Source organism: Delphinus delphis, chromosome 1, assembly GCF_949987515.2.
Source record: "Delphinus delphis chromosome 1, mDelDel1.2, whole genome shotgun sequence".
NCBI lineage: Eukaryota > Metazoa > Chordata > Mammalia > Artiodactyla > Delphinidae > Delphinus > Delphinus delphis.
Genome location: NC_082683.1, coordinates 112,046,841 through 112,073,750, shown reverse-complemented (window position 1 = coordinate 112,073,750; position 26,910 = coordinate 112,046,841). Strand labels below are relative to the sequence as shown.

Genomic DNA, 26,910 nt, shown 5'->3' with positions numbered 1-26,910 from the left:
GTTTTATTATGTATGTATTATAAAACTTCTTCAGTTTTATAAATCTCTTTTCGGTGTGTTCAAATATTTTAGGTGTCCTGCTATCATTTTCATCTCCCTGAAGAAATCCTTCCCAGAGCGCTCTGATGCTGTTCCACTCTACCCATGTTGCTCTCTTGGCTTGCTGCACTAACGTCTTCTCTGGCTTTTTCTTCACCATCATCCTGGGGATTCATTTCACTTCTTACTTGCTTTGGATCCTTTTATTTCTGAACCCCACATCATTTTTGCCTTGTTTTAGTGTAGCACATCCTAGTACTATTCTGAGGAAGAGTGCTCGAGAAACAAATTTTTAGGTTTAAACTACTTGTATTCATTGTCTGTCATGACATGACATGACCAATGTAATTTCCTAGTTTTGCTATTGTACTATATACCTGGTTTGTATATGTAACTATTGTTACTATGTAACAAGTGTACATGAGACCTGTCTATGAATCTATAATTATTCAACACCAAAAGTTTGAAATATGTCTCTATTCTCCCACTTCAGTGGGTCTAACATTCTAGGTTGAAAATCACTTTTATCAGAACATTTTAAGGCCTCCATTTTCTTCTAGTCTCTAGTGCTGGCTCTTTAGAAATTTGATGCCCTTTTGACGCTTGAACCTTTATGTAACACTTGTTTTTCCTCTCCCTCCGGCAGTATGTAGGATTTTTCCTTTTTCTCCAGTGTTTTGAAATTTCATGATAATATGCCTCGGTATGTGTCTAGTTTCATTAATTATGCAAGGTACTTGATAAACTTTACTTTGGAAACTCATAGGTTCCAGTATTGGGAAATGTACTTGAAATGTACATATTGATGGTTTCCTTCCCTTCTTTTGGTCTGTTCTCTCCTATGGTGCTCAGTGGTCAGATGCTAGTCCTCTCAGGCTCATCTTCTCATCTTGTCTTTCTTCTTTTTTCCCATCACTGTGTCTTTTTGTTGTACTTTCTGAGATATTACTTCAGCTTTTTCTTCTAACTGTTCTGCTGAGTTGAGTTCTTTATTTTTTCTCTCATATTTAAGATGTCTAATAGCTATTTTTATTGTTGTTCATTGAATATTATTTAATAGCAAATGGCAGAGGGAATGTGGGAAAGCAGGAGAGGAAGGAGGCTGGAGTTTTCTCTTCTATACTTGATCAGCATAGTACTCCTGCCCTCACATATGCCTCACAGCCTCAGTTCAGAGAGCATCCTTTCCACAACCCTGGCTTAATTCTGCCAGGGTAGGGGGAGAAGCTGTCACTGGGCTACATCAAACAAAAGAGGGGATTCGGGGTCTAACCGCCTCTTCAGAAGATTTAAAACCTGTCCTCATCTCGACCTGTTTTTAATTCCTCCACTTCTGGAGGTATCTGGTGTCTTATCCTTTTGCCAGTCTTTGACATAAATTTAGTTGACCCATAACTTTTCTCCACATGGGATTTGGTTTTCTTCATTCTTCTATGTGACTTACCACTCCTCCATCTGCTTTTTAGCTTTGAAAAAAAATTTTTTTTTAAATAAATTTATTTATTTTTGGCTGCGCTGAGTCTTCATTGCTGCACGTGGGCTTTCTCTAGTTGCAGTGAGCGGGGTCTGCTCTTTGTTGTGGCGAACAGGCTTCTCATTGTGGTGGCTTCTCTTGTTGCGGAGCATGGGCTCTAGGCGTGTGGGCTTCAGTAGTTGTGGCATGCAGGCTCAGTAGTTGTGGCTGGCAGACTCTAGAGCGCAGGCTCAGTAGTTGTGGCTCACGGGCTTAGTTGCTCTGCAGCATGTGGGGTCTTCCTGGACCAGGGCTTGAACCCGTGTCCCCTGCATTGCTGGTCAGATTTCTTTCTTTCTTTTCTTTTTTAAATTTATTTATTTTATTTATTAACTTTTGGCTGAGTTGGGTCTTTGTTGTGGTGCGCAGGCTTCTCATTGCGGTGGCTTCTCTTGTTGCGGAGCACGGGCTCTAAGCGTGTGGGCTCAGTAGTTGTAGCTCGTGGGCTCTAGAGCACAGGCTCAGTAGTTGTGCACAGGCTTAGTTACTCTGTGGCATGTGGGATCTTCCCGGACCAGAGCTCGAACCCCTGTCCCCTGCACTGGCAGGCGGATTCTTAATCACTGTGCCACCAGGGAAGCCTGGTAGTCGGATTTCTAACCACTGCGCCACCGGGGAAGTCCCGAAAATTTTGTTGCTTTTACTTTTTCTCTCATTCTGTCTCTCCTTTTAGGCTTTTACCTTTAAAAATTTCCTTTCTGTTGTTTTCATGGGGATTCAAGAGGGAACAAACCCAAATAGATGTGTTTAATCTGCCTGTCTTAACAGTAAGTTACCCCTTAACTCCTTTTGTTTTTTAATAAGTTTATTTATTTATTTATTTATTTATGGCTGCATTGGGTGTTCGTTGCCGCGAGCGGGGGCTACTCTTTCTTGCGGTGCGTGTGCTTCTCTTCCTTGCGGTGTGCGTGCTTCTCATTGTGGTGGCTTGTCTTTGTTGTGGAGCAGGGGCTCTAGGCACGTGGGCTCAGTAGTTGTGGCTCACAGGCTCCAGAGCTCAGGCTCAGTAGTTGTGGCACACGGGCTTAGTTGATCCGTGGCATGTGGGATCTTCCTGGACCAGCTCTCCAACCCATGTTCCCTGCGTTGGCAGGCGGATTCTCAACCACTGCGCCACCAAGGAAGTCCCCCCCTGCCTTTAACTCTTTAACCTATGAGAGTGTGGATATTATCTCCACAAAGATCTTGAATTATTTCCCGATTGGCTATCCAGTGGATACTTTTCTGCTCTTATCCTGTTTAACTTTGCAGTTACATTGATACTTTGATAATAGAGTTCACACATTCCTTCTTCAGACTCCTATACTCTTATCTCCTGTGATACTAGGACTTTTACCTCAGGCTGCTCTTTCGTGAACTCTTCTTCCCCTGCTCTACCCTTAAATGTCAGTGTTCCACAGTAAATTTGCAGTGTGTGGTCTCATCCAGATTGATGATTTTTGGTGTTGTCTGTCTCTTCATAATTTTCAAATCTGTGTCTTTGGTCCGGGTTTCTCTCCTGAGCTCCGGCTCAATGAAGTCACCTGTTTAAAGGAATTCTTAGCTAAGATGCCTCACTGATGCCTCAGACTGAACTGTGTCTCCCTCTGCACCCTCCAGTTGTTGCCACTGGCACCACCACCACCAGCTAACTCCCCTCCGTCCAACTTACCCCTGCTTGGGTATGTTCTTTGTGTATGACATTACTGTCTAGCCATTTTCTCAGTCCATAAACCTAGGAGTTATACTCGACTCCTTCTGCTTGATCACTCCCGTCTGTATGTCTGTCACCAAGTCCTCAGTTTTCTTACTCCATTTCCTACTCTGTTGCCTACTGCCTTGGTTCAGGCACCTGAATTAAGTTACACCTGCATTAATGCAGTAGTTTTATAACTGGTGTCTCTAATTCTGGCTCCATTTATTCCATTCTTCAGATTGCTGCCATAGCCACCCCTATCTAATCCTTCAGCGTAGAGTTGAGACTGCCTGGCATGGCACAGAAGGCCTCTCCTGCCTGCCTCTGACTTGTCTTCTGAAGTCTCTTTGCATTCCTTTAGTTGTAGCCAGACTGATCTCTTTGTGGTTCCTTAAACACATTCATGATTTTGAAAATGAGTTATATTCTGCCCTCCCCTGCTTCATTTAGCAAACTCTGTTTCTTTAAGATTTTTCTGTAGTTGCACCTGCTCCAGAAAGATCTTTCATTTTCATGTTTGAGTTGTGTGTCATTTTTTGTGCACATCTTTATACTTTCTTACACAGAGTGTCATTATTGGTTTCTACTTGACTGTCTCTCCCACTGGTCTGTAAGCTCCTTGAGAGCAGGGATTACTTCCTTATTTGTTTGCTCAGCTTGTAGCACAGTACCTGGCGCTTATTGTCAGTGTAAGTTCAATTCCCCTCTTCATTCACTCTTAAAACTGAACAGTCTCAGTCTTGCTGTTCTTCTTTCCTTCCCTTCTAATGTCCTTCGCACCATTATTTGCTTAAAAGGCAGCTTCCATGGGCCAGGATAAGGATTAATAAGGCACTCTCACTGCGGCTACAGGGCAGGAGCAAATTTTAGATAAGATGACTGACCATGTGCTTCCTTTTCTCTGTGACCTGAACTTTTCCCTTCCTGGTGACCAGAATGGAGCACATCAGAAGATATTGAGTAATGATAAAATATTTATTAATTAGAGATTAGCTTAATTTGAAATGCAGAAGCAGTCAGCATATGCTGTTCATGGCTGCGTGTATATGGATATGTGTGTGTCTGTCTCAAACTGCTGCCCACCATACTCCCTACCCTGACAAAGGGCAGTGCTTCTGGAAGGAATGTGACTCATGCTTAATTTCTTCACGCTCAGTTTTATAAGAAGACCAGACAGCTGCCCATCTTAATGAAGTGCTGTGAAGAGATCCAGCCACATCAGTGGAAGCCACCTGTAGAGAGGGAAGAACACCGGCTTCCATTCTGGTTAAAGGTACAGCCCTCCTCCTCAAAGTATGTCAGAAGTAGAAGGTCACTTGAAACCCGGCAGAAATGTCAAAGGCTACTTTACACCTCTGATGCTTTAGTTGTAGAACTAGGACTTAAGAAATCTTCTTCAGTTGCCCTTCCTCTCCCACGTCTCCACCTGATTCTGTAACCTTTTAAAAATAGTGGTTAAAATGCTAGTTTCTTAAAGGAAATTCAGAGGAGAGTTTCTAGACTATATAATTGGAACGTAGTCTTTTTAGAAATATCTGATATCACGCAGAAAAATCCTTCTTAAAAAGATGTCTCGAGACTGTCCTGGAAAGGTACCTAATATCTAGAAAGCCCAATTATCATTATCTTTTAATATGTTTATTGGAGTGTAATTGCTTTACAATGGTGTGTTAGTTTCTGCTGTACAACGAAGTGAATCAGCTGTATGTATACATATATGCCCATATCCCCTCCCTCTTGAGCCTCCCTCCCACCTTCCCTCTCCCACCCCTCTAGGTCATCACAAAGCATCGAGCTGATCTCCCTGTGCTATGCAGCAGCTTCCCACTAGCTATCAATTTTACATTTGGTAGTGTATATATGTCAGCGCTACTCTCTCACTTTGTCCCAGATTCCCCTTCCTGCCCTGTGTCCTCAAGTCTGTTCTCTATGTCTGCATCTTTATTTCTGCCCTGCCACTAGGTTCATCATTACCGTTTTTTAGATTCCATATACGTGCATTAGCATACGGTATTTGTTTTTCTCTTTCTGACTTACTTTACTCTGTATGACAGACTCTAGGTCCATCCACCTCATTACAAATAACTCAGTTTCGTTCCTTTTTATGGCTGAGTAATAATCCAGTGTATACATGTGCCACATCTTCTTTATCCATTCATCTGTTGATGGACACTTAGGTTCCTTCCATGTCCTGGCTATTGTAAATAGTGCTGCAGTGAACACTGTGGTACATGTATCTTTTTGAATTACGGTTTTCTCAGGGTATATGCCCAGTAATGGGATTGCTGGGTCATATCGTAGTTCTCTTTTTAGTTTTTTAAGGAACCTCCATAGCGTTCTCCATAGTGGCTGTATCAGTTTACATTCCCACCAGCAGTGCAGGAGGGTTCCCTTTTCTCTACACCCTCTCCAGCATTTATTGTTTGTAGATTTTTTGATGCTGGCTGTTCTGACCGGTGTGCGGTGATACCTCATTGTAGTTTTGATTTGCATTTCTCTAATAATTAGTGATGTTGAGCATCCTTTCATGTGTTTGTTGGCCATCTGTATGTCTTCTTTGGAGAAATGTCTGTTTAGGTCTTCTGCCCATTTTTGGACTGGGTTGTTCGTTTTTTTGATATTGAGCTGCATGAGCTGCTTGTATATTTTGGAGATTAATCCTTTGTCAGTTGCTTCGTTTGCCAATATTTTCTCCCATTCTGAGGGTTGTCTTTTCGTCTTGTTTATGGTTTCCTTTGCTGTGCAAAAGCCTTTAAGTTTCATTAGGTCCCATTTGTTTTTTTTTGTTTTTATTTCCATTTTTCTAGGATGTGGGTCAAAAAGAATCTTGCTGTGATTTATGTCATAGAGTGTTCTGCCTATGTTTTCCTCTAAGAGTTTGATAGTGTCTGGCCTTACATTTAGGTCTTTGATCCATCTTGAGTTTATTTTTGTGTGTGGTGTTAGGGAGTGTTCTAATTTCATTCTTTTACATGTAGCTGTCCAGTTTTCCCAGCACCACGTATTGAAGAGGCTGTCTTTTCTCCATTGTATATTCTTGCCTCCTTTGTCAAAGATAAGGTGACCATATGTACGTGGGTTTATCTCTGGGCCAGAAAGCCCAATTATTTTTACCAAATTCTGGCATGTGCTAGATCCGAGTGTTCTTGTTCCCAATAGGCCAGTCTGCCGTCCATCCAGGAGGAACTGCAGCGCATAGCTGATGATGCCAGAGAGGTAGGAAATGTGACCGGAACCACTGAGATCACCTCAGACCCAGGCCTAGGAAAAGGCAGCTCGGAACTGGGGAGCGAAACTCGGTACCCATTGCTACTGCCTAAGGGTGTAGTGCTGAAGCTGAAGCCAGTTGCCAACCGTTTTTCTAGGAAGGCCTGGAGACAGAAGCGGTCATCAGTCCTGAAGCCCCTCCTCATCAGACCCAGCCCCTCTCTCCAGCCTAGCTCCAGTTCTGGGAAAACAGCAGCTAGGTCAACTCAGTCAGAAGCCCCTCCGAGCAAAATGGTGGTCCCGCTTCCTCACGTGATCCAGCCGGCCACTGTCTTACAGACAGTGCCAGGTGGCCCTCCACTGGGGGTCCCTGGGGGTGATAGTTTTGAGTCTCCAGCAGCGCTGCCTACTACACCCCCTGAGGCCAGGACCAGCTTCCCTCAGCCTGAGCCCCAGACCCTGCTCTCCTCTGCCCCCGTGCCCAAGGTAATGCTGCCCTCACTTTCTCCTTCTAAGTTTCGAAAGCCATGTGTGAAACGGAGAGCCTCAAAGAGAAGGGGGGCCAAGGCCTCTCTCTGTCTGAAGCCTGCCCCCCTCATCCACCCTGCGCCTGTTATCTTTACTGTTCCTGCCACCACCGTGAAGGTTGTGAGCCTTGGCAGTGGCTGCAACATGATCCAGCCTGTCAGTGCAACTGTGGCGCAGAGTCCTCAGACCATTCCCATCACCACCCTCTTGGTTAACCCTACTTCCTTCCCCTGTCCGTTGAACCAGCCCCTTGTGGCCTCCTCCATCCCACCCTTAATTGTTTCTGGCAATTCTGTGAATCTTTCTGTACCATCTGCCCCTGAAGAAAAAGCCCAAGTGAGTGTGGACATAGGTTGTCCTTTGGCTGAGGGGAAAAATGCCTTTCAAGGCTTAGAACCCAAATTAGAACCTCAGGAACTATCTCCTCTCTGTGCTGCTGTCTTCCCCAAAGAGGAGCACAGCCCAGGGCCTCCACCAGCAGACAGGGTGTGCCAGGAACAGTTGTCAGAGGGCAATGCCTATGGCTGGACTCTTGTGAAAACAGAGGAGGGGAGGCAGGCTGCAGAACCACTGCCTCAGGGCTTCCAAGAATCTCTAAACACTTCCCCTGAGGATTTAGAGGAAATCATTAAGATGGAACCTAAAGACCCCGGGGAGGACATCTCTGGTGGATCCCCAGAGCAGGACAGCTGTGATGAAATCAAAGAAGAACATGCTGTGGAATTGGACACTGGCTTCACAAGTGAGGAGTCAAGCGGGCCTAGAGAGGTGAAGAAACAGACGGTCCTACAACAGGAGGAGGAGAGGAGTCAACCAGCTAAAACCCCTTCAGCTTCTCAAGAGCCTGCTGATGAAGGAAACTCAGGAGATGTGAGCAAGGGGTCCCCAAGGAATGCTTCGACCTCCACTGACCCTGAAATGGTGCTTAGCAGCCCCTCAGGGAAGCCCGAAGACTTATGCAGTGTTGATGGTCAGTCAGTGGGGACCCCAGCTGGGCCAGAAACTGGAGGAGAGAAGGATGGGCCAGAGGAAGAGGAAGAAGAGGACTTTGACGACCTTACCCAGGATGAGGAAGATGAGATGTCATCAGCTTCTGAGGAATCTGTGCTCTCTGTCCCGGAACTCCAGGTGAGAGTTGGGGACTGTTCTCCAATATTTTGTGGACTCTGTAATAGGTTTAATTTACTGATAGGCTGCCTGCTTGCTTTTTGTACTATAGATAGTCCTAAAATCATTTTTGACTTTTTAAGGTATCACGGGACATAATTTGGGGCTTGAGGTGAGAGGAGAGGGAAAGAGTGAAATGTTACTTATTACATCTGACTTAAACTCATTTAAACATTAAATTGAATCACTTGAGCACAATTTAAATGACCCCCCCCAAAAAATCATAAGTATGGACCCTGGCAAAAGAAAATTATCTTCAGGCTCGACCGTTCAAAACACAACTGCTTGGGAATTCCCTGGTGCTCCAGGGGTTAGGATTTGGCACTTTCACTGCTGGGGCCTGGGTTCGATCCCTGGTTGGGGAACTAAGATCCCGCAAGCTGTGCAGCGTGGCCAGAAAAAAAAAGCAAAAAAAAAAAAAAAAACCCCAACACCCTCCAAAAAAAAATCTGCTTTCCACCCCCCAATCAGTTAATTAACCTCAGTTTTCTCCTGAAAAAGTCTGTACAGTCAGCACTTGGTCAGCCACTGTAGATAGCTCTCTTGAACACTCTTTGGGGTGTTTTGCAGGAAACAATGGAGAAACTGACTTGGCTTGCATCTGAAAGGCGCATGAGTCAGGAGGGTGAGTCTGAGGAAGAGAACTCCCAGGAAGAGAACTCTGAACCTGAGGAAGAAGAGGAAGAAGAAGCAGAAGGAATGGAAAGCCTGCAGAAAGAGGATGAAATGACAGACGAAGCCATTGGAGACCCTGCTGAGAAGCCTCCTACCACCTTTGCCTCCCCCAAGACTGCTCCAGAAGTGGAGACCAGCAAGTCCCCACCAGGTGAGTTGGACAGGCCTGAATGGGGGCGGGTCTCAGGTGGCCTCATTGTCTCAGGGACATGTGCAGAATGGCTAGCTTATAAAACAGGTGCTAGTTTCCAGAGGAAATCCTCTGGATCCCCCCTGCCAGTCACCCTTCCCCCAGACAGATGTTTAACCTGGTGCCATTGCAGAGAAGAGACGCTCATAAAATTTAAATTTGACTTTCATCAGCTGCTAGATTTGTACTCAGTTCATGCAAGTTTTTATACTGGTTCTTAATTCATCTGTCATGCATGAGGCCAAGAGTTATGTTCATTTCAGAAAGCACTGCTTATTCCTCACCAAGACATAGTCTCTTGAGAGCCCAACATCAGACCATACTCACTCTTTTTAGACTTCCATTTTCAGTATGCAGTAGCTGGGTATCTCATTATCACGCTAGTTAATGCAGTTATGCTGCCGACTCTGCATAGGCCTGACTTGACGGGGACAGACGTGCCTCTCATAACATTTTTCCAACAGCTTTTCTCCCAAGTTACTACATAATAGGGGATTTGGGTGGGGCGGTGGGATGGGGAGAGTAGAGGTTGCAGGGACAGACAGTTGTTTTCACATGTACTCTAAGGAGAGAACATCAAAGCTGCTGGAAAGGGCCGGAGCAATCATCGAGTTCGCAACAAGCGGGGCAGTCGGGCCCGGGCCAGCAAGGATACCTCCAAGCTGCTGTTGCTGTATGATGAGGACATCCTCGAGCGAGATCCACTCAGGGAGCAGAAGGATTTGGCCTTTGCTCAGGCTTATCTGACCAGGGTAGGCAAACGCTGCTTCCTGTTCCTGCCAGTTGCTTTCATTGAGACTGCTTCTATTTCAGGGGAGATGTTTTTAAAATGAGGTATGCTTTTCAGGCTGCACAACAGCCTTCTATGCCTCTGCCTTTGTTTTCCTGGAATTACCAAAAGAACTGTGTGAGAGAACTACAAGGACACCGACTTCAGTCCTAAGCAGATTTATTATTACTGCCTTAGCATATTACCTGTCTCTTGCCCAGAAATGGGGGAAAGGTGACTTCTACCGTCATCAGTGAGGGGATAGGCTAATGAGGACCTTTACTGAGCCCTTGTCTTGAAAAGAAAGACATTTGGTACACTGGCCAGAAAATGGGCCTCAGTGATCTTTAGAGTCATGAACCAACCTGTTGGTGGCAGTGGTCCCTATCTCATTCTTTTGGTAACCACCTGGTTCCTTTATACCCCCAGCAAAGTGGAGTACTAGCAGTGATAGTCATGGTTTTTCTTGTCTCCTAACATTTTACTAACATTCCTAATTTATGTGTTATTTACCCTCAGATGGTGCCGTGCTGAAATATACATACCAAGTACTCCTTATATATCTCAGTATCGAGCTGAAACCAGGAAGGAGAGGTTAGGGTTGTGAGCTAGAGAAAAGCTTACCTGGTATTGTGGGTAGGGCTCTGGTCTCTAGAAAATGAAGGTTTTTTCATCCCCCACTGCCAGAAAAAGAGCTGTGCCTAGCTCATGGCCCTGTGTCTTCCATTAACAGATCTTAGGACCTGTCAGAGGAGTAGCCTCTGAAGGATAATTCCAGAGCTCTCTAACAGTAACTCCTCCTCCTCCCTCTGTCCCATTGTTTCTTGTTGGGGCCCAAAGGAAGGGTATTGATGATTGAAAGTCCTCCTGTATAGGTCCGAGAAGCCCTGCAGCATATCCCTGGCAAATATGAGGACTTCCTTCAGGTCATCTATGAATTTGAGTCAAATACTCAGAGGCAGACAGCTGTGGATCTCTACAAGAGCCTGCAAATCCTGCTCCAGGACTGGCCTCAGCTCTTGAAGGACTTTGCTGCTTTCCTATTGCCTGAGCAAGCCCTGGCCTGTGGATTAGTAAGTAGAGGGGCAAAGACAGCACACGAGGATTCTTGGGTCCGAGCAAGACTGGGATTGAATAGTGTTGATCAACACTGTTCCGGTCTCCTGACTGCTTCCAGTCAGATAGCCTTCCCCTAGCCCAAGGTCATGAGAGCCTCCTTCTTTTCAAGGGATGATCTTCCCAACTTCTGTTCTCTCATTTTCTTTACATGTAAAATGAGGGGGGTTTTCCTTTGTTTCCAGTGGAGACCTTAGGTAAATCATATGCCCTTTGCTTCTCACTGTTGTGCAACAGGCATTCATTCAACAAATATTTATTGAGTACCTACTATTTGTCAGGCAAAGTTCTAGGTACTAGGGATATAGTAATTATAAAAGACTAAAATCCTTGCCCTCATGGAGCTTATGTTCTCATGGAACTTATGTTCTCATGGGGAAAGTTAGGTGATAAACAGTAAGACATATATATTGTAAATATATATATATATATATATATATATAAAATAAACATGATAGTGTATATATAAACAGTAAAATATATATAATGCTTTATAGTGAGAATGTTGCAGTTTTATACACGGTGGTCTGGGAAGGCCTGTATGGTAAAGTGACCTTTGAAATGTTGGAGAATAAGTGTCTGAACATGAGGAATATCCCACTAGTTCTGGGTGTCTGTCAAGATGGATAAACACAGGAATAAAGGATGTAATGAGATTATTTTGAGAGTCTTAAAGCAGTTAAATGGTAATGGTATGATTATACATAATCTTCCCTTCCTGTATTATTATGCGGATCAAATGAGTATATATGTGAAAGTTCTTTGTAAACCGTGAAATGTGTCTGATCTCACAATCCATGAAACAGTAAGCAGCTTGAGATGTATAACTCTTGAATCTTTCATTTACATCTTAGTTTTCTTGGGTTGGTAGACCCCAGTGACCCAAGGTGGATAGACGCTAGAGTCTTTAAAAAAAAAAAGATTTCACAGGGAATTCCCTGGTGGTCCAGTGGTTAGGATTCAGCACTTTCACTGCCAGGGCCCGGGTTCAGTCCCTCATTGGGGAACTAAGATCCCACAAGTTGCGCAGCACGGCCAAAAATGATCTCACGGTTGTAAACCAGAGCCTTGTTATTCCCCATGCCCCTAGCATATTTTTCTTGCTTCTTACGCTTAGAACCCTCAAGTCCTGCGCACACTGTATAGATGACTCCTCTTTTACCCTCTTTCCACTCTTGTAGTTTGAGGAGCAGCAGGCTTTCGAGAAGAGTCGCAAGTTTCTTCGGCAGCTGGAAATTTGCTTTGCAGAGAACCCCTCACACCACCAAAAGATTATCAAGGTCCTCCAGAGCTGTGCAGACTGCTTGCCCCAGGAGATCACTGAGGTATTCTTTCCTGTTCTACTTCCTTTCCATTGTCACCTGGGCTTTAGGCCCTTCATTCTCCCTTCCCTAACCTATTCCATATCCTCTTGCTTCTGAGCGGTGGACTTCGTGGAGGGGATGAAGAAGGCAAGGAATTTTTAGGCTTACCTAAAGCATAAAGCACTGGGGTGGGGCGGTTGTCACCTGAAACCAAAGCCTGACTGCTCCTCACAGGCTTAGGGGTGCCGTAAGTGCCCTGGAAGGGAAGTTCGAGGAAGGAAGTGATGGTCTGCGTGGCGGGTATCGGGAGGATTGGGCTGCTTCCTTGCTCTGCCTTGAGTTAGTGCCTGAGCTGGACATCAGTAAGGCAGGGATAGAGAGTGGTGTCACTGGGAATCAAACCTGTTAATAATACAGGCATACCTAGCCAAGACATGGAAGCAACCTAAATGTCCATGGACAGAGGAATGGATAAAGAAGATGTAGTATATATATACAATGGAATATTACTCAGCCATAAGAAAGAATGAAATAATGCCATTTCCAGCAACATGGATGGACCTAGAGATTGTCATAGTAAGTGAAGTAAGCCAGACAGACGAAGACAAATATCATGTGATGCCGCTTATATGTGGAATCTTAAAGAAAAAAAAAGGTACAAATGAACTTATTTACAAAACAGAAATAGATCCACAGACATAGAAAACAAACTTATGGTTACTAAAGGGAAAAAGGGGGCGGGGGAGGGATAAATTAAGAGTTTGGGATTAACATAAACACACTGTATAAAATAGATAACCAACAAGGACCTACTTTATAGCCCAGGGAACTATACTCAATATTTTGTAATAACCTCTAAGAGAAAAGAATTTGAAAAAGAATGTGTGTGTGTGTAAACTGAATCACTGTGCTATACACCTGAAACTAACACAACATTGTAAATCATCTATACTTCGATAAAAAAATATACAGGCATACCTTGGAGATATTGCATGTTCAGTCCCAGACCACCACAATAGAGTTATTATATAGAGAATATTGTTATAGAGAATATTGCAATAAAGTGAGTCACACGAAGGTTTTGGTTACACAGTGCATGTAAGAGTTATGTTTAACTCTATACCTCACTATAGACTCACTATACCTTAGTCTATTAAGTATGCAATAGCATTATGCTCTAAAAAATTTACACATGTTAAGTAAAAAATGCTCACCATCTGTAAATCAACTGTACTTCAATTAAAAAAAAATGCTGGGCTTCCCTGGTGGCGCAGTGGTTAGGAATCCGCCTGCCAATGCAGGGGACATGGGTTCGAGCCCTGGTCTGGGAAGATCCCGCATGCCGCGGAGCAACTAAGCCTGTGAGCCACCACTGCTGAGCCTGCGTGCCACAACTACTGAAGCCCGCACACCTAGAGCCCGTGCTCCACAACAAGAGAAGCCACTGCAATGAGAAGCCCGTGCTCTGCAACGAAGAGTAGGCCCCACTCGCTGCAACTAGAGAAAGCCTGCACACAGCAACCAAGACCCAACGCAGCCAAAAATAAATTAATTAATTTAAAAAAATGCTAATCATCATCTGAGTCTTTAGCAAGTTGTAATCTTCTTGCTGCCAGAGGGTCTTGCCTCAGTGTTGATGGTGCTGACTGATCAAGGTGGTGGTTGCTGAAGGCTGGAGTGGATATGGCAGTTTCAAACAACAAGGAAGTTTGCTCCATCGATTGGCCCTTCCTTTCATGAATGATTTCTCTATAGCCTGCAATGCTGTTTGATAGCATTTTACTTACAGTAGAACTTCTTTCAAAATTGGAGTCAGTCCTCTCAAACCTTGCCACTGCCTTATCAACTAAGTTTATGTAATATTATGTAGTATTATTATATAATATTCTAAATCGTTTGTTGCCATTTCAACAATCTTCACAACATCTTCACCAGGAGTAGATTTCAGGAAACCACTTTCTTTGTTCATCTGCAAGAAGTAACTCCTTATCTGTTCAGGTTTTGTCATGGGATTGCAGCAATTTAATCCCATCTTCAGGCTCTACTTCTATTTCTAGTTCTCTTGCTGTTTCTACCACATCAGCAGTTACTTCCTCCACTAAAGCCTTGAACCCCTCAAAGTCATCTGTGAGAGTTGAAACCAACATCTTCCAAACGCCTGTTAATGTTGACTATTTTTACCTCTTCCCATGAACCACGAATGTTCTTAATGGCATCTGGAATGGTGAATCTTTTCCAGAAGCTTTTCAATTTCCTTTGCCCAGATCCATCAGAGGAATCACTATCTGTGGCAGCTGTAGCCTTATGAAATGTATTTCTTAAATAATAAGACTTGAATGTGGAAATTACTCCTTGATCCATGGGCTGCAGAGTGGATGTTATGCTAGCAGGCATGAAAACAACATTAATCTCTTTGTACATCTCCATCAGAGCTCTTGGGTGACCAGGTGCATTGTCACTGAGCAGTAATATTTTGAAAGGACTCTTTCCCGAGCAATAGGTTTCAACAGTGAGCTTAAAATGTTCAGTAAACCATGTTGTCAACAGATGTGCTTTCATCCAGGCTTTGTTGTTCCATTTATTTATTTATTTAATAATTAAAAAAAATTTTTTGGCTGCGTTTGGTCTTCATTGCTGTGCGCAGGTGTTCTCTAGTTGCGGCGAGCGGGGGCTACTATTCGTTGTGGTGCGCGGGCTTCTCATCACAGTGTCTTGTTGCAGAGTACGGGCTCTAGGCACGTGTGCTTCAGTAGTTGTGGCACGAGGGCTCAGTAGTTGTGGCTCATGGGCTCTAAAGCGCAGGCTCAGTAGTTGTGGCACATGGGCTTAGTTGCTCCACGGCATGTGGGATCTTCCCAGACCAGGGATCAAACCCGTGTCCCCTGCATTGGCAGGCGGATTCTTAACCACTGCGCCACCAGGGATGTCCCTGTTGTTCCATTTAAAAGAGCAGAGGCAGAGTAGATTTAGCATAATGCGGAAGGACCCTAGGATTTTTGGAATGGTAAATGAGCACTGGCTTCAACTTAAAGTCACTGGCTGCATTAGCCCCTGACAAGAGAGAGTCAGCCTGTTCTTTGAAGCTTTGAAGCCAGGCATTGACTTCTCCTCTCTAGCTATGAAGGTCCTAGATGGCATCTTCTTCCAATAAAAGGCTTTTTTGTACACTGAAAATCTGTTGTTTAGTGCAGCTGCCTTCATTAATTATCTTAGATCATCCGGATAACTTGTAGCTTCTACATCAGCGCTTGCTTCTTCATCTTGCACTTTTATGTTGTAGAGATGGCTTCTTTCCTTAAACTTTATGAACCACCTCTTCTAGCTTCAGAATTTTATTCTGCAGTTTCCTCACCTCTCTCAGCCTTCATAGAACTGAAGAGAGGGCCTTGCTCTGGATTAGGCTTTGACTTAAGGGAATGTTGTCACTGGTTTGATATTCTGGTTTGATCTTAGACTACAAAAACTTTCTCCATATCAGCAATAAGGTTGCTTTAGTTTCTTATCAGTTGTGTGTTCACTGGAGTAGCACTATTTAATTTCATTCACAAACTTTTCCTTTGCTTTCAAAGCTTGGCTAACTGTTTGGCACAAGAGGCCTAGCTTTTGGCCTGTCTTGACTTTAGACATGCCTTCCTCAGTAAGCTTAATCATTTCTAGCTTTTTCTTGCGGTACGCGGGCCTCTCACTGTTGTGGCCTTTCCCGCCGCGGAGGACAGGCTCCGGACGCGCAGGCTCAGTGGCCATGGCTCACGGGCCCAGCTGCTCCGCGGCATGTGGGATCTTCCCGGACCGGGGCACGAACCTGTGTCCCCTGCATCGGCAGGCGGACTCTCCACCACTGCGCCACCAGGGAAGCCCCATTTCTAGCTTTTGATTTATAGTGAGAGATGTGCGACTGTACCTTTCACTTGAACAATTTGAGGCTTCGTAGGGCCTAAGTGTTCAACTGAAATTGGCCTAATTGTCTCAGGCATAGGGGGTCCCAAGGAGAGGGAGACAGATGGGGGAACAGTTGGTCAATGGAGTAGTCAGAACACATACAGCGTTTTATTTTTTAAGTTCTTCACTTCTCATATGGGTGTGGTTCATGGTGCCCCCAAACAATTACAGTAGTAATGTCAAAGATCACTGATCACAGATCGCCATAATAAATATAATAATAACGAACAATTTTGAAATACTGTGAGAATTACCAGGATGTGACACTGAGACATGAAATGAGCAAATGGTGTTGGAAGAATGGTCCTGATAGATTTTTTTTTTTTTTTGCGGTACGCGGGCCTCTCACTGTTGTGGCCTCTCCCGTTGCGGAGCACAGGCTCCGGACGCGCAGGCTCAGCGGCCATGGCTCATGGGCCCAGCCACTCCGCGGCATGTGGGATCTTCCCAGACCGGGGCACGAACCCAAGTCCCCTGCATCGGCAGGTGGACTCTCAACCACTGCGCCACCAGGGAAGCCCTGTCCTGATAGATTTGCTCGACACAGCGTTGTCATGAACCTTCAGTTTGTAAAAAAACACAGTATCTATGAGGTGTAGTAAAGGAAAGACACTAAAATGAGGTCTGCCTGTACCCCTGCTTTGTAGGCAAGTAAGGAGGGAGAGGAAGTTTAAGAGTTCTTAGCTATCAAAGAGAGGCTTCTGTGTGTCTCCCAGTTAACTAGGAAAGTAGAACCCAGAAGTATGTGGGATTGATTTGGAATGGTGGCCTAGAGAGGCTCTGGAGACTTTATCTTTCCTTCTGCAACTCTCCCCAGCTCAAGACACAGATGTGGCAGCTCCTCAAAGGCCATGACCACCTGCAGGATGAGTTCTCCATCTTCTTTGACCATTTGCGCCCAGCAGCTAGCCGTATGGGTGACTTTGAAGAGATCAATTGGACTGAGGAGAAAGAGTATGAGGTACAGGCTGTGAGGCTGCTGTAGGGTTGTGAAGGGGGAAGGCCATGTGTAGGAGGGATATCTGCCCAGAGTCTGTGTTGAGTGGCACCAACTCCTCCCCAGTTTGATGGCTTTGAAGAAGTGGCACTGCCTGATGTGGAAGAGGAAGAGGAACCTCCCAAGATACCCACAGCCTCAAAGAACAAAAGAAGAAAAGAGATTGGGGTCCAAAATCATGATAAGGTACACCAGGTTGTTGGGGATTATCCATCTTTCATGAATCAAGCCTTGAGTTTTCTGTCTGAGTGGTTCTCTGGCTTAGGGTGGTGCAAAAGCCTCTGTGATCTGAGGCAGTCATGGAGCAGGAACCAAAGGTCAGGCTGCTGTGGACATGCAGAGCCCATGGGAAGAACGGTGCAGCTTCTGAAGAGGTCCCACCCATGATTGCCTCATTAGAAGGATCTGTTTCTCTAGCTCAGAGCTATTTCTCTTGTCGCTGGGTCTTCTTCCTTTCTGTTCTTGTGAAAAAATAGAACCAGGATTCATCATTTTAATAATAATGACAACAGCTAATACTGAGCTGTGTTCCAAAGTATCACGTGTCTCTTATATTTTACATGGACTATTCACTCGTTGAACTCTCACAATAACCCTATGAAAAGATTGCTCTTGTTTGCATTTTATAGAAGAGGAAACGGAATTACAGAGAGGGGCCATTGCCAGGGTCTCATGTTTAATCAGGGGCAGTGCTAGGATCTGAGCCTGCGTTGTCTGGCTCCAGAGTCTGCTTGTACTCACTGCTGTCTATTGCTCTTCAAGAAGTAGTCTTTTTAGTCCATTTCCCTTTACTACATGTCTTGTACTCTTTCTTCGGGAAAACTGCTTCTTAGTAGCTGAATGACCTTGGGCGATTTATTTAATCTCTCTTTGTTTCAGTTTCTTCATTGTCAGTGGGGATAGTAATGGTACTTATGTCTTGGGTTTGTTGAACAGAGTATCATTGAGTGAGCCTTCCATATGTACAAAGCCCTCTCAAGGGGATTGGAGGAGAGGGGAGAGCTCAGGGAACAGGGAGACAGAAACAAAGACAGACGAGTGAGTAGATCATACCTCATGAGGGAGCTCTCCAGTGACTTTGCCTCAGATGATATTGCACTTAAATATTTCTTGAAACATCTGGGCAGCTGGGATATGTCAGTCTTTGGGTCATTTACAGATTGTTTCAGGGATTCATAGTAGGCTTTAGTTGAGTTTGGGCATTGATTTCCCCAGGCAACGTGAAGAGATGGTGTATAATGAAAGAGAAAGGAAGCGGGGAAGGGGGTCAGGGGGCAGGCTTGTTCAGGTGGCTCACAACTTAGCTCCCTCTATTGGTACCAAAAATGCTTGGCAGTTAACCAAGCCCAAGTGTCTCCTAGGAGGCTGAGTGGCCAGATGGGGCCAAGGACTGTGCCTGCTGCTGCCATGAGGGAGGTCCTGACTCCAAGATGAAGAAGAGCAAGAGGAGAAGTTGTAGCCACTGCAGCAGCAAGGTGAGGAGGGAACTGGTACCAAGGGGTATCGGAGCTGCCTAGGGCAACCCCCAGGTTGCCTTGCTGTTTGGGGTATTGTTTGCTACCACAGATGTGTACCTTATTGAATTCCTAAAAAGATTACAGGGGGATAAGTAATATGCCGTATGCATACACATTAGTGTGTGTATGCAAAATAAATAGAATCTTTAAAACTATATGTATAATGGATTTTGCTTTTTAAAGAGAATCTTGTAGCGAAGCTTTTGGAATAGGGAAGAATCAACCAGTTCATATATTTCCCTCTTAGATTTTTTTTTTTAATGAAACAAACCTGTATGAGGAAAACAGCCTAAAGGTAATGCTGGTTCTCTAAAGTAGGGTTGGTTGGCAGCAGAAATACAGTCCTTGGTTAGAGGATTGGTAGAATCCAGCACTCTTTTTTGGGCCATTTACAATTGTTGGAGCAGGCATGCATGTTGGTTGACTTGCTGAGCATCATGGCAAGGTTTCTTCCTTTGGTCGGCCCCTAAGACAAAAGAGGTCAGAAGACCCTTGACCCAGAAGGCCATCTCTGCAGGTCTGTGACAGCAAATCCTACAAGAGCAAGGAGCCCCATGAGTTGGTAGGCGGCAGCCCCCATGGAGAGGCCAGTCCCGTGCCTGGTGCTAAGGAAGCTGGGCAGGGCAAGGACGTGATGGAGGAGGAAACCCCAGAAGAGCGAGAAAGCACGGAGGCAACCCAGAGCAGGACTGGCAGGAGTACCAGAAAGGGAGAGATGCCTGTTCCAGGTGAGTGAGCCAGCTGCCAGCCCAGCCTTTCTCCCTTTATTTCTGTCTCATTCTCATTCTCAAAGCAAGAACGTCTTTGAGCCTGGATAATATTAGTCTTTTCTTTTTTTTTTTTTCTGCGGTACGCGGGCCTCTCACTGTTGTGGCCTCTCCCGTTGCTCCGGACGCGCAGGCTCAGCGGCCATGGCTCATGGGCCCAGCCGTTCCACAGCATGTGGCATCTTCCCGGACCGGGGCACGAACCCGTGTCCCCTGCATCGGCAGGCGGACTCTCAACCGCTGTGCCACGAGGGAAGCCCTATTAGTCTTTTCAGGGATGGACTACCACCTCTTTTACGAATAAACCAGTAGGAAATCCTTACTGTCCAGCCTTAATTTTCTTTCCTGTGGCCTCAATCCTCTTGCAGAAATAAGAGTGCTACAAATCGACACAATCCAGCATTTTCTTTTTTTTTTTTAAATATAAATTTATTTATTTTTGGCTGTGTTGGGTTTTTGTTGCTGCGCACGGGCTTTCTCTAGTTACGCGAGTGGGGCTACTCTTCCTTGCAGTGCGCAGGCTTCTCATTGCGGTGGCTTCTCTTGTTGCGGAGCACGGGCTCTAGGCACACGGGCTTCAGTAGTTGTGGCTGGTGGGCTCTAGAGCGCAGGCTCAGTAGCTGTGGCTCATGGGCTTAGTTGCTCTGCGGCATGTGGGATCTTCCTGGGCCAGGGCTTGAACCCGTGTCCCCTGCATTGGCGGGCGGATTCTTAACCACTGCGCCACCAGGAAGTTCCAGCATTTTCTTCTTGTGTTCCCATTCCTGAACCCCTTCCCCTTGTCTCCATATCCTCTGTGGTCTGCATTCCTAAAGCCTCAGCCATCCTCAGCTTTGGCAGTCGGACTTCATATCTTTATATAAGCGACCCTAGCCCCCACCCTCACCTCACTCTTGGACCTTAGAACTTTATCACGGTAGCTTGCCAGAGTGACCCCGTGGTAATTTGTGTCCTTAGATGCATTGTTACACTGTCCATACCCTTAGATCCTATTTTCCTCCTAAACAGGATTGGCAGCAGGGAGCACTTTGCTGTCTCCTCAAGAAGTGACTTTTACAGACCAGCTCCTCCTCGATGGCCCACCGCCCTGCTCACCAGAGACTCCTCAGCTTCCCTCCAAAACTGGAACTGTGCTGTGCGCTGTTAGGAGTAACCAGGCTGGGCCTGAGGTTCTCTCCTGCCCCAGGGCATCCCCCAGACTTCAGGATGAGGGCGAGGGCCATAAGCCAGGGCATGAGTCACAGGCTTCCATGCTGGTCTGGAATGCTTCAGAAACTGAGAAATTGCCCGGAACCGTTGAACCGCCTGCTTCCTTCCCGAGTCCTGTTTCCTCAAGGACCGCAGACTTAGGGGGAAGACAGGTGTCTGGGAAACCAGATACTCAGGAGAGCTGGCTGCCTTCCAGTAGAGCTGGGGTGACAGCGGACGGGGTGTCTCCTGTCCATGGATCTTCTTCATTAGGTACTGACACCTCAGAGACTTCTCCCAAAGCCCCTAGAGGAAGTTTGGCTAAAGACAGTGGAATACAGGGAAAGGGTCCAGTGGGGGAGCCACAGACGAAGGCCACAGAAGCTACAGTGTGTGCCAACAACAGCAAGGTCAGCTCCACAGGGGAAAAGGTTGTCCTGTGGACAAGGTAGGTGGGGATGGATGTGTGAGCGTGTTTAGAAAGTGCATGGAGCACACCCATGTTACTGGTTTAGATTAATTGCCTTATGTGGATTCCAGGGAAGCTGACCGTGTGATTCTGACCATGTGCCAGGAGCAAGGAGCACAGCCGCAGACTTTTAGCATCATCTCCCAGCAGCTGGGAAATAAGACCCCTACTGAGGTAAGTAGGGGAAACTCTGCTAGAGCTTCAAGCTCCAGAGGAACCAAGGAAAGGAAGAGGACAGGTTGGCCAACTCAGAGGTGATTGGTGATTGTAAAGGTCTGCCCTGAGGAAAACCTTGGCTTGTCAGCGTGGTTAGTCGTAGCTCTAGAAGAGAGAGGGCATTGAATTTTGAGGTAGAAGCCCCAGGGACTGCATTCTAGTTTTGTTTTTAGAAGGAATGTGACTTTGGGCAAAATGTTTAGCCTTTTAACCCGAGCTTCCTTATCTGTAAGGAGGGCACAGCCCTCACCGCCTTACTGTGTAGAACAAACAAGACTGTTCAAGTTGGTATATAGTGCTTAGTAAATGTTAAAATGTTACTAACTTCAGAAAGGTGAACGCAAGCCTCCTCCTCTCCTCCTAGGTTTCCCATCGTTTTCGAGAACTCATGCAGCTTTTCCACACAGCCTGCGAGGCCAGCTCCGAGGATGAGGACGATGCGACCAGTACCAGCAATACAGACCAGCTGTCTGACCACGGGGACCTTCTGTCTGAGGAAGAGCTGGATGAGTGAGACCCTGGGAGCGTGAGGATGTCATCTGCACGAGATTGAATCCAACAGGCACCCTGATCGGGGGAAGGGTGGCTGTACTTTGCTTGTAAAACCCTTGAGCTCAGTGTGAGGAGCTGGCGGAGCAGGGGGCCAGGGACAAGGACAATGGCAGGCTGGGGGTTGGATGGCCCTGCCATCCTGTGTGTCTTTTATGAAGACCTTAGAAATCTACGTTGTAAAGAACATTGAGGGAGAGTGCAGCCCAGTTCCTTTTCTGTGTGTTTTTTTCTTTTCTTTTTTGTCTGGTGGTACATATTTATTGTTGTGTGATCTGATCACAGTGTTTCTAAATGTGATAAATGCGTATGTTGGTGTAGCCAGTCCAAAGACACTGAGCTCCTACATCCAGCAGTTTTTATTGTAAACTAGCTCTTTCCTTTTCTTGGAGCTTTAGTCCATGAGGCTGTCGCCACTCTGGTAGCACTGGGCCAGGCTGCGTAGCTCCTGCAGCGTCTCCTCTAGGTCATCCTGTTCCACTCCAGCGTCCATGAAGCTGGCCCAGCGCCGCAGGTCGAGTCTGGCGAGATCTTTGGCCAAATCTCCCAGGGCCCGGTTCAAGGATGAAGAGGAGCAGAGGGCCCCGAGCACTGGGATGCTCTCCACTGCTGCGGAGGGAGGGAAACGGGAACCCTCTGAATGGACCACTGTTCTACCCTCGGTCTGTTGCACACACAGGGAAGTCTGGGCCTCTGGTAGACTTGATTATATAGTAAACTCAATAAATTTTGTGTCCTCTCCCCTTTGTATACCAGCACTCCAGAGGAAGAACACTTCTCTCAGGAGCCATAGGGTGAATAAAGGAGTGTTAAACTGGGAATTTCCCAAGTACCTTATCCAGGAAGGGGTATAGTAAAACTCTCCCATGCTTGAAAACCTCTTGGTTTTCTTCACCTCCTACATACCTGCCCCTGTTGGGGGACCATCCAGAACCAAACCCTGCTGGCTGAGGCTTGAGGAGAAGAGGTAGGGGTAAGGAGGAACCACCTTACAGGGAGTCAGCAGCAGATGAGAAGAGCTGTGGGGCAAGAGGACAGCAGCTGAGTGAGAAGAAGTCAGGGGAGGTGGCAGGTCTGGGAGGAGAGCGGGGGCAAGCATTATACTGACCTCCTGACTCGAGGCTGCTGCTGCTGCAAGTACTGGGCCAAGACTTCTTCCCCGGTGGTGCACGCATGGAGGGGGGAGGGCAGGGGTGTCCCTGGGGTGAGCTGACTGCCAGAACAAAGCCAAAACAACCTTTAATCTGTGGCAGCATGAATGAGAAACTAGGACTTAGGTTCTCAGGCCATCAGCTGATCGGGATGCTCACAGCCTTTGTTTTCTTTTTTTTTCTTTTGCTGTACGCGGGCCTCTCACTGTTGTGGCCTCTTCCACTGCGGAGCACAGGCTCCGGACGCGCAGGCTCAGCGGCCATGGCTCACGGGCCCAGCCGCTCCACGGCATGTGGGATCTTCCCGGACCGGGGCACGAACCCGCGTCCCGAACCCGCGTCCCCTGCATGGGCAGGCGGACTCTCAACCACTGCGCCACCAGGGAAGCCCCTGTTTTCTTTTAAGTGGCCCAGAGGGAAGGCGAGCAGGGCAGTGCCATTAGAACACCCAGAGGTATGAGAAAAGGATGTGAAACAAAAGTCTGACAAGGGCTCCTAAGGACCACCAGCCCTCACCTGGTGTGGCATGCTCTGTCTAGACCCCTCAGCACCACGGACTGGGCAAAGCAGCACGTTCCAGAAGGGTCCCCACATGCAGACAGTGGGGTCCATGGGGTGGCCTCTCCAAGCTGCATCAGCGTATCAGGGAGGGACTGGCTTGGAACTAAGGGGAAGGGGATGGTTGCTCCTGCTGTGACCACCTAAAGGTAAGGAAGAAATCAAGTTATAGAGCTTTTTCTCAGCTCTGACCCATCTCCTCACAAAGCTTAATACCTTTTTCCCAGAGAAGTTCAGCATATCAGCCAGATGAACCATGGAAACTGGTGAGGAGCATAGGCGATAAGGAACAGTGACTGTGTCCAGGGCTGTAGCCAGGATGGCGCCACAGTGGAAGGGCAGAGCGGCCTGTAAAGAGGATACAGAGAAGAGCACTTGGCCTTCTGGGTGTGGAAAAGAGAGTGTGGAGGCAGAATAGTAATGGCAGAGAGGCCCGCATGCGTTGGGACAAAGCAGGGGTGTGTTTGGCCCAGGGCTGGATAAGCATAGGACAATGTCATCTAAGAGGCCACATCAGAGCCGAGTTCAAGCTGAGGCTTCAAGAATAGAGCCAGTAGCAGATAAAGGCTGACTTGGCGAGCGTGTGCGCGTGCGCATGTGTGTGTTGCCCTGTCACTAGCTGCAGTCAGAACAAGAGCATGGAGCCTTACATCATATTGCAGGTGAGGGAAGTTGACAGGTGGCTCAGGTTGCAGCCCCAGGCTCCCACCCAAGGATAAGGGGCAGACCAGAGAGCTGTGAGCAGACAGGTGCACCAGACCGAAAGCTGTGTTTAGCAGACGGTAGATGTTTTTCTGGGGCTCCTGGTGAAAGAAATGAGAGTAGTTTGTTTGAACCAACTTTCTCACTGGGCTATCCTCATTTCTCCCTCCTTACCCTGTGACCGTTTCTCCCCACAAGAACTACTCACCCCGAGGCAGTACGGACCAGGGAGCAGGCCCCAGGTTATTATTCCCCGCCCTGAATACTCGTCTTGTAGCAACTCTGCGACCTTGGCGCCTACCCCAGAGAAGCCATTGTGCAGGTCACACAGGATCTGGAAGCCCTGGAGAGAGGTGAATGGCGAAAGTCAGCAGGATGAGGGGAGTTTCTACCCAAGTGCCCACGATGCCACGCAGCTACCTGCAGGTAGTCGCATTCCTCCACGTAGAAGTGCAGCCTGTTCTCCAGCTCTTCCAGGTACTTGGGTTCCTTCAGGATACTCTCCCCTTGGCCAAAAGCCTCCAGGCGACCTGCTTCCCTGCCATGCATAAACACAGTCCAGGATTTACAGGACTCCCCCACTTCCATCCCTCCGCCCAAGAGCTCTTGTATTGGAGAAGGGCAGGGAAGATGGCCTCAAGAGCCTCATCCAACATTAGTGGGGACCCAGTTTCTTGCCTCACAGCCTCTGGGGCCCTCCATACCCATCATGGTTGTACTTCTGAATCATACAGATGCTCCGGGGATGGAGATGGACTCTGAGAAAGTCTGACCAGACTCTGATGCTGCCCTCTGTGGGGATAACTGGTTTTGGAGTTGTAGCGGTGGTGAATGGTGGGGGACCTGAAGAAAAAGCAGAGGAAACGTACCTTTCTCCATGTTCCTGCTCTGCCCCACTCCCCATTTTGCAGTATCTGGAGAAGTCTCACCTTTGCCATTGGGAATGGATTTGACCCTCCAGATACCATCACTATTCAGCACTCCCTGGGCGGGATGAGAAAATCTACATTTAGGTCCAGGCCGTCTAGACGCAAAAGTTGATTTATCCTCCCTGATTTTGCTGGCCACACCCTACAACTTCCTTTCCGTTCACGTACTCACAGTCCTTTAGTAGGAGAAAAAAGTGCTTTTCCTCAAAATACCATTCTAGGGCATTTAAGATGGCTAAAATTCTCTTTTTCTCTGCCCCAGTGGAGGCACTCTGGTTGTAGCACTGGGCTTAAAAGTTCAGGGCAGAGGCCCTCACCTCTGCACTCAGGAGGTCCTGGAGATAAGGGTTCTTGGGATAGATTTCCTCTTTGTGTGTGGTGAGCTTCCCTTGCCTGAAAGAAATTGGAGATTGATCATAGTGTCAGTTTCCCTGAGTTCTCCAGCTTGCTATGCTCCTTCCCAACTCCTTTTCAAACATCACAAGTACCATGCTATTGCAGCATCTAGCTGCTTGTCCTTGTAGAGTCCACCTTCTTGTTTTAGGGAGCTCAGACTACCTGTACAAAAATAACAGACAATGTTAGGTAAAGCCCTGTCCCTCCAGTCGTTCAGCTAACCTTCCTCTGATCACCTGACAACCTGCTGTCATCATCACTCCAGCACTTGGCCCTTCCAAGCTTTCTTGATTAGACATGGGTTGAAAAAAACCCTTGCCTAGGAGAATGTAGATTCCATCCTTCATTTCCAAGCTTAGTCCTTAGCTTTGGGACCTGGGCAAAGACCACACCCAGTGGTTCTACGGGAGCGCCACAGTTCCATCTCACTGTGTCTAGGGACAAGTAGCCCATTCCAGAGATAGCTCTTGAACGGAATAAAATTTTGCTTTCTTGCGTCCCCTCAGGTGTTGGCATACTGTGGTTAGCCCTCCTTGGGGCTCCTCATCTCTGGTCCTTCAGCCTAGTATAGTCGGGGTCAAGGATCTTGACGCGAACGGATGCTAGAGACTCCACACGCGAAGGAGAACACTGGGAATTGGCTGACTCCAGCCACCACCTAACCCTTCAGATCCATGAGTATGAGTCTCGGCGTGTAAGTCTCTTGGCCGTGTAACGTCCGGCCGGTCCGGTACAGGACGTCGGGGCACAGCTCTCCCGGCGGTTCTTTGGCATCGGTCGGCCTGCACAGCGCAGCATCCTGGGGAGGCACAGAGGAAGGACTGGACTCGGGTGGCGAGAGGAACAGGCCGGAGGCAAGGACTGGAGATCCGGAAAGGTTCAGCTGAGGCAGCCGCCCAGAGACCTTACCTGCTGGTTCCACCAGTGCGCTCCCACGAAACCCGCAAAATGTCCCAACTGCAAAGTGAGCACCTCCCGGGGACCCCCCGCCATGCTGCGCGGCTCCGCTGGGTAGCACAGCCACAGCCTGCCCACTCGCTGCTCCTTGCCGATTGGCTCAGCAGGCTTGTGGGTGGGGCCTCAGTCCCGGCGTCCTATTGGCCCATAAACACATCCTTTCCCATAGGATAAACGATTCGTTGGGCTTTAATGACCCCGCTCTTCATACCCCGCCTCTTCCTGGCGTGGAACAGTCTTGCTTATCAGTCGTTATTGTCGAGGGGCGGGGTGCAGTGGCGCAGGCCGGAAGTTGTGGGCACTAGGGCTCAAGCGCCGTGCTGGAGCGTTCTTGGTGCTGGGTTCTCTGCATCCCCCGTGGGGTTCCTGGTGCGGCTCACTAAAGATTCTCC

The 26,910-nt window shown here is 47.2% G+C and overlaps 2 protein-coding genes across 9 annotated transcripts in view; one reads left to right on the top strand and one right to left on the bottom strand.

Moving 5' to 3' along the window:
• GON4L (gon-4 like) overlaps nt 1-22,575 on the top strand; it is an 87,864-nt gene extending 65,289 nt beyond the window's left edge. For 5 of the 7 annotated variants that reach the window (XM_060031273.1, XM_060031291.1, XM_060031282.1 and 2 more), the window contains 13 exons: nt 4,384-4,500; nt 6,387-8,090; nt 8,700-8,955; nt 9,562-9,746; nt 10,639-10,836; nt 12,061-12,204; nt 16,940-17,083; nt 17,186-17,305; nt 18,481-18,594; nt 19,154-19,364; nt 20,412-21,039; nt 21,132-21,234; nt 21,641-22,575. In XM_060031273.1, coding sequence (XP_059887256.1) covers nt 4,384-4,500; nt 6,387-8,090; nt 8,700-8,955; nt 9,562-9,746; nt 10,639-10,836; nt 12,061-12,204; nt 16,940-17,083; nt 17,186-17,305; nt 18,481-18,594; nt 19,154-19,364; nt 20,412-21,039; nt 21,132-21,234; nt 21,641-21,790 — 4,074 coding nt within the window. In that variant the 3' untranslated portion in view covers nt 21,791-22,575. The remainder of the gene's footprint in view (nt 1-4,383; nt 4,501-6,386; nt 8,091-8,699; nt 8,956-9,561; nt 9,747-10,638; nt 10,837-12,060; nt 12,205-16,939; nt 17,084-17,185; nt 17,306-18,480; nt 18,595-19,153; nt 19,365-20,411; nt 21,040-21,131; nt 21,235-21,640) is intronic. The other 2 variants (XM_060031297.1, XM_060031305.1) reach the window with 2 other exon arrangements.
• Nucleotides 22,220-26,709, bottom strand: MSTO1 (misato mitochondrial distribution and morphology regulator 1). 2 transcript variants are annotated; one of them, XM_060031416.1, is made up of 14 exons: nt 26,471-26,709; nt 26,225-26,360; nt 25,654-25,723; nt 25,483-25,558; nt 25,166-25,220; nt 24,941-25,079; nt 24,657-24,774; nt 24,445-24,579; nt 24,185-24,337; nt 23,751-23,882; nt 23,493-23,677; nt 22,934-23,038; nt 22,732-22,844; nt 22,220-22,431 (listed from the first exon to the last, which is right to left on the bottom strand). In XM_060031416.1, the coding sequence occupies exons 1-14, from the start codon at nt 26,552-26,554 to the stop codon at nt 22,220-22,222; spliced, it is 1,713 nt and encodes a 570-aa protein (XP_059887399.1). In that variant the 5' UTR covers nt 26,555-26,709. The 2 variants fall into 2 exon arrangements, with proteins under 2 accessions (XP_059887399.1, XP_059887389.1); XM_060031406.1 differs by having other exon boundaries at nt 22,220-22,434; nt 26,471-26,705.
• Between the last annotated feature and the right edge of the window lie 201 nt (nt 26,710-26,910).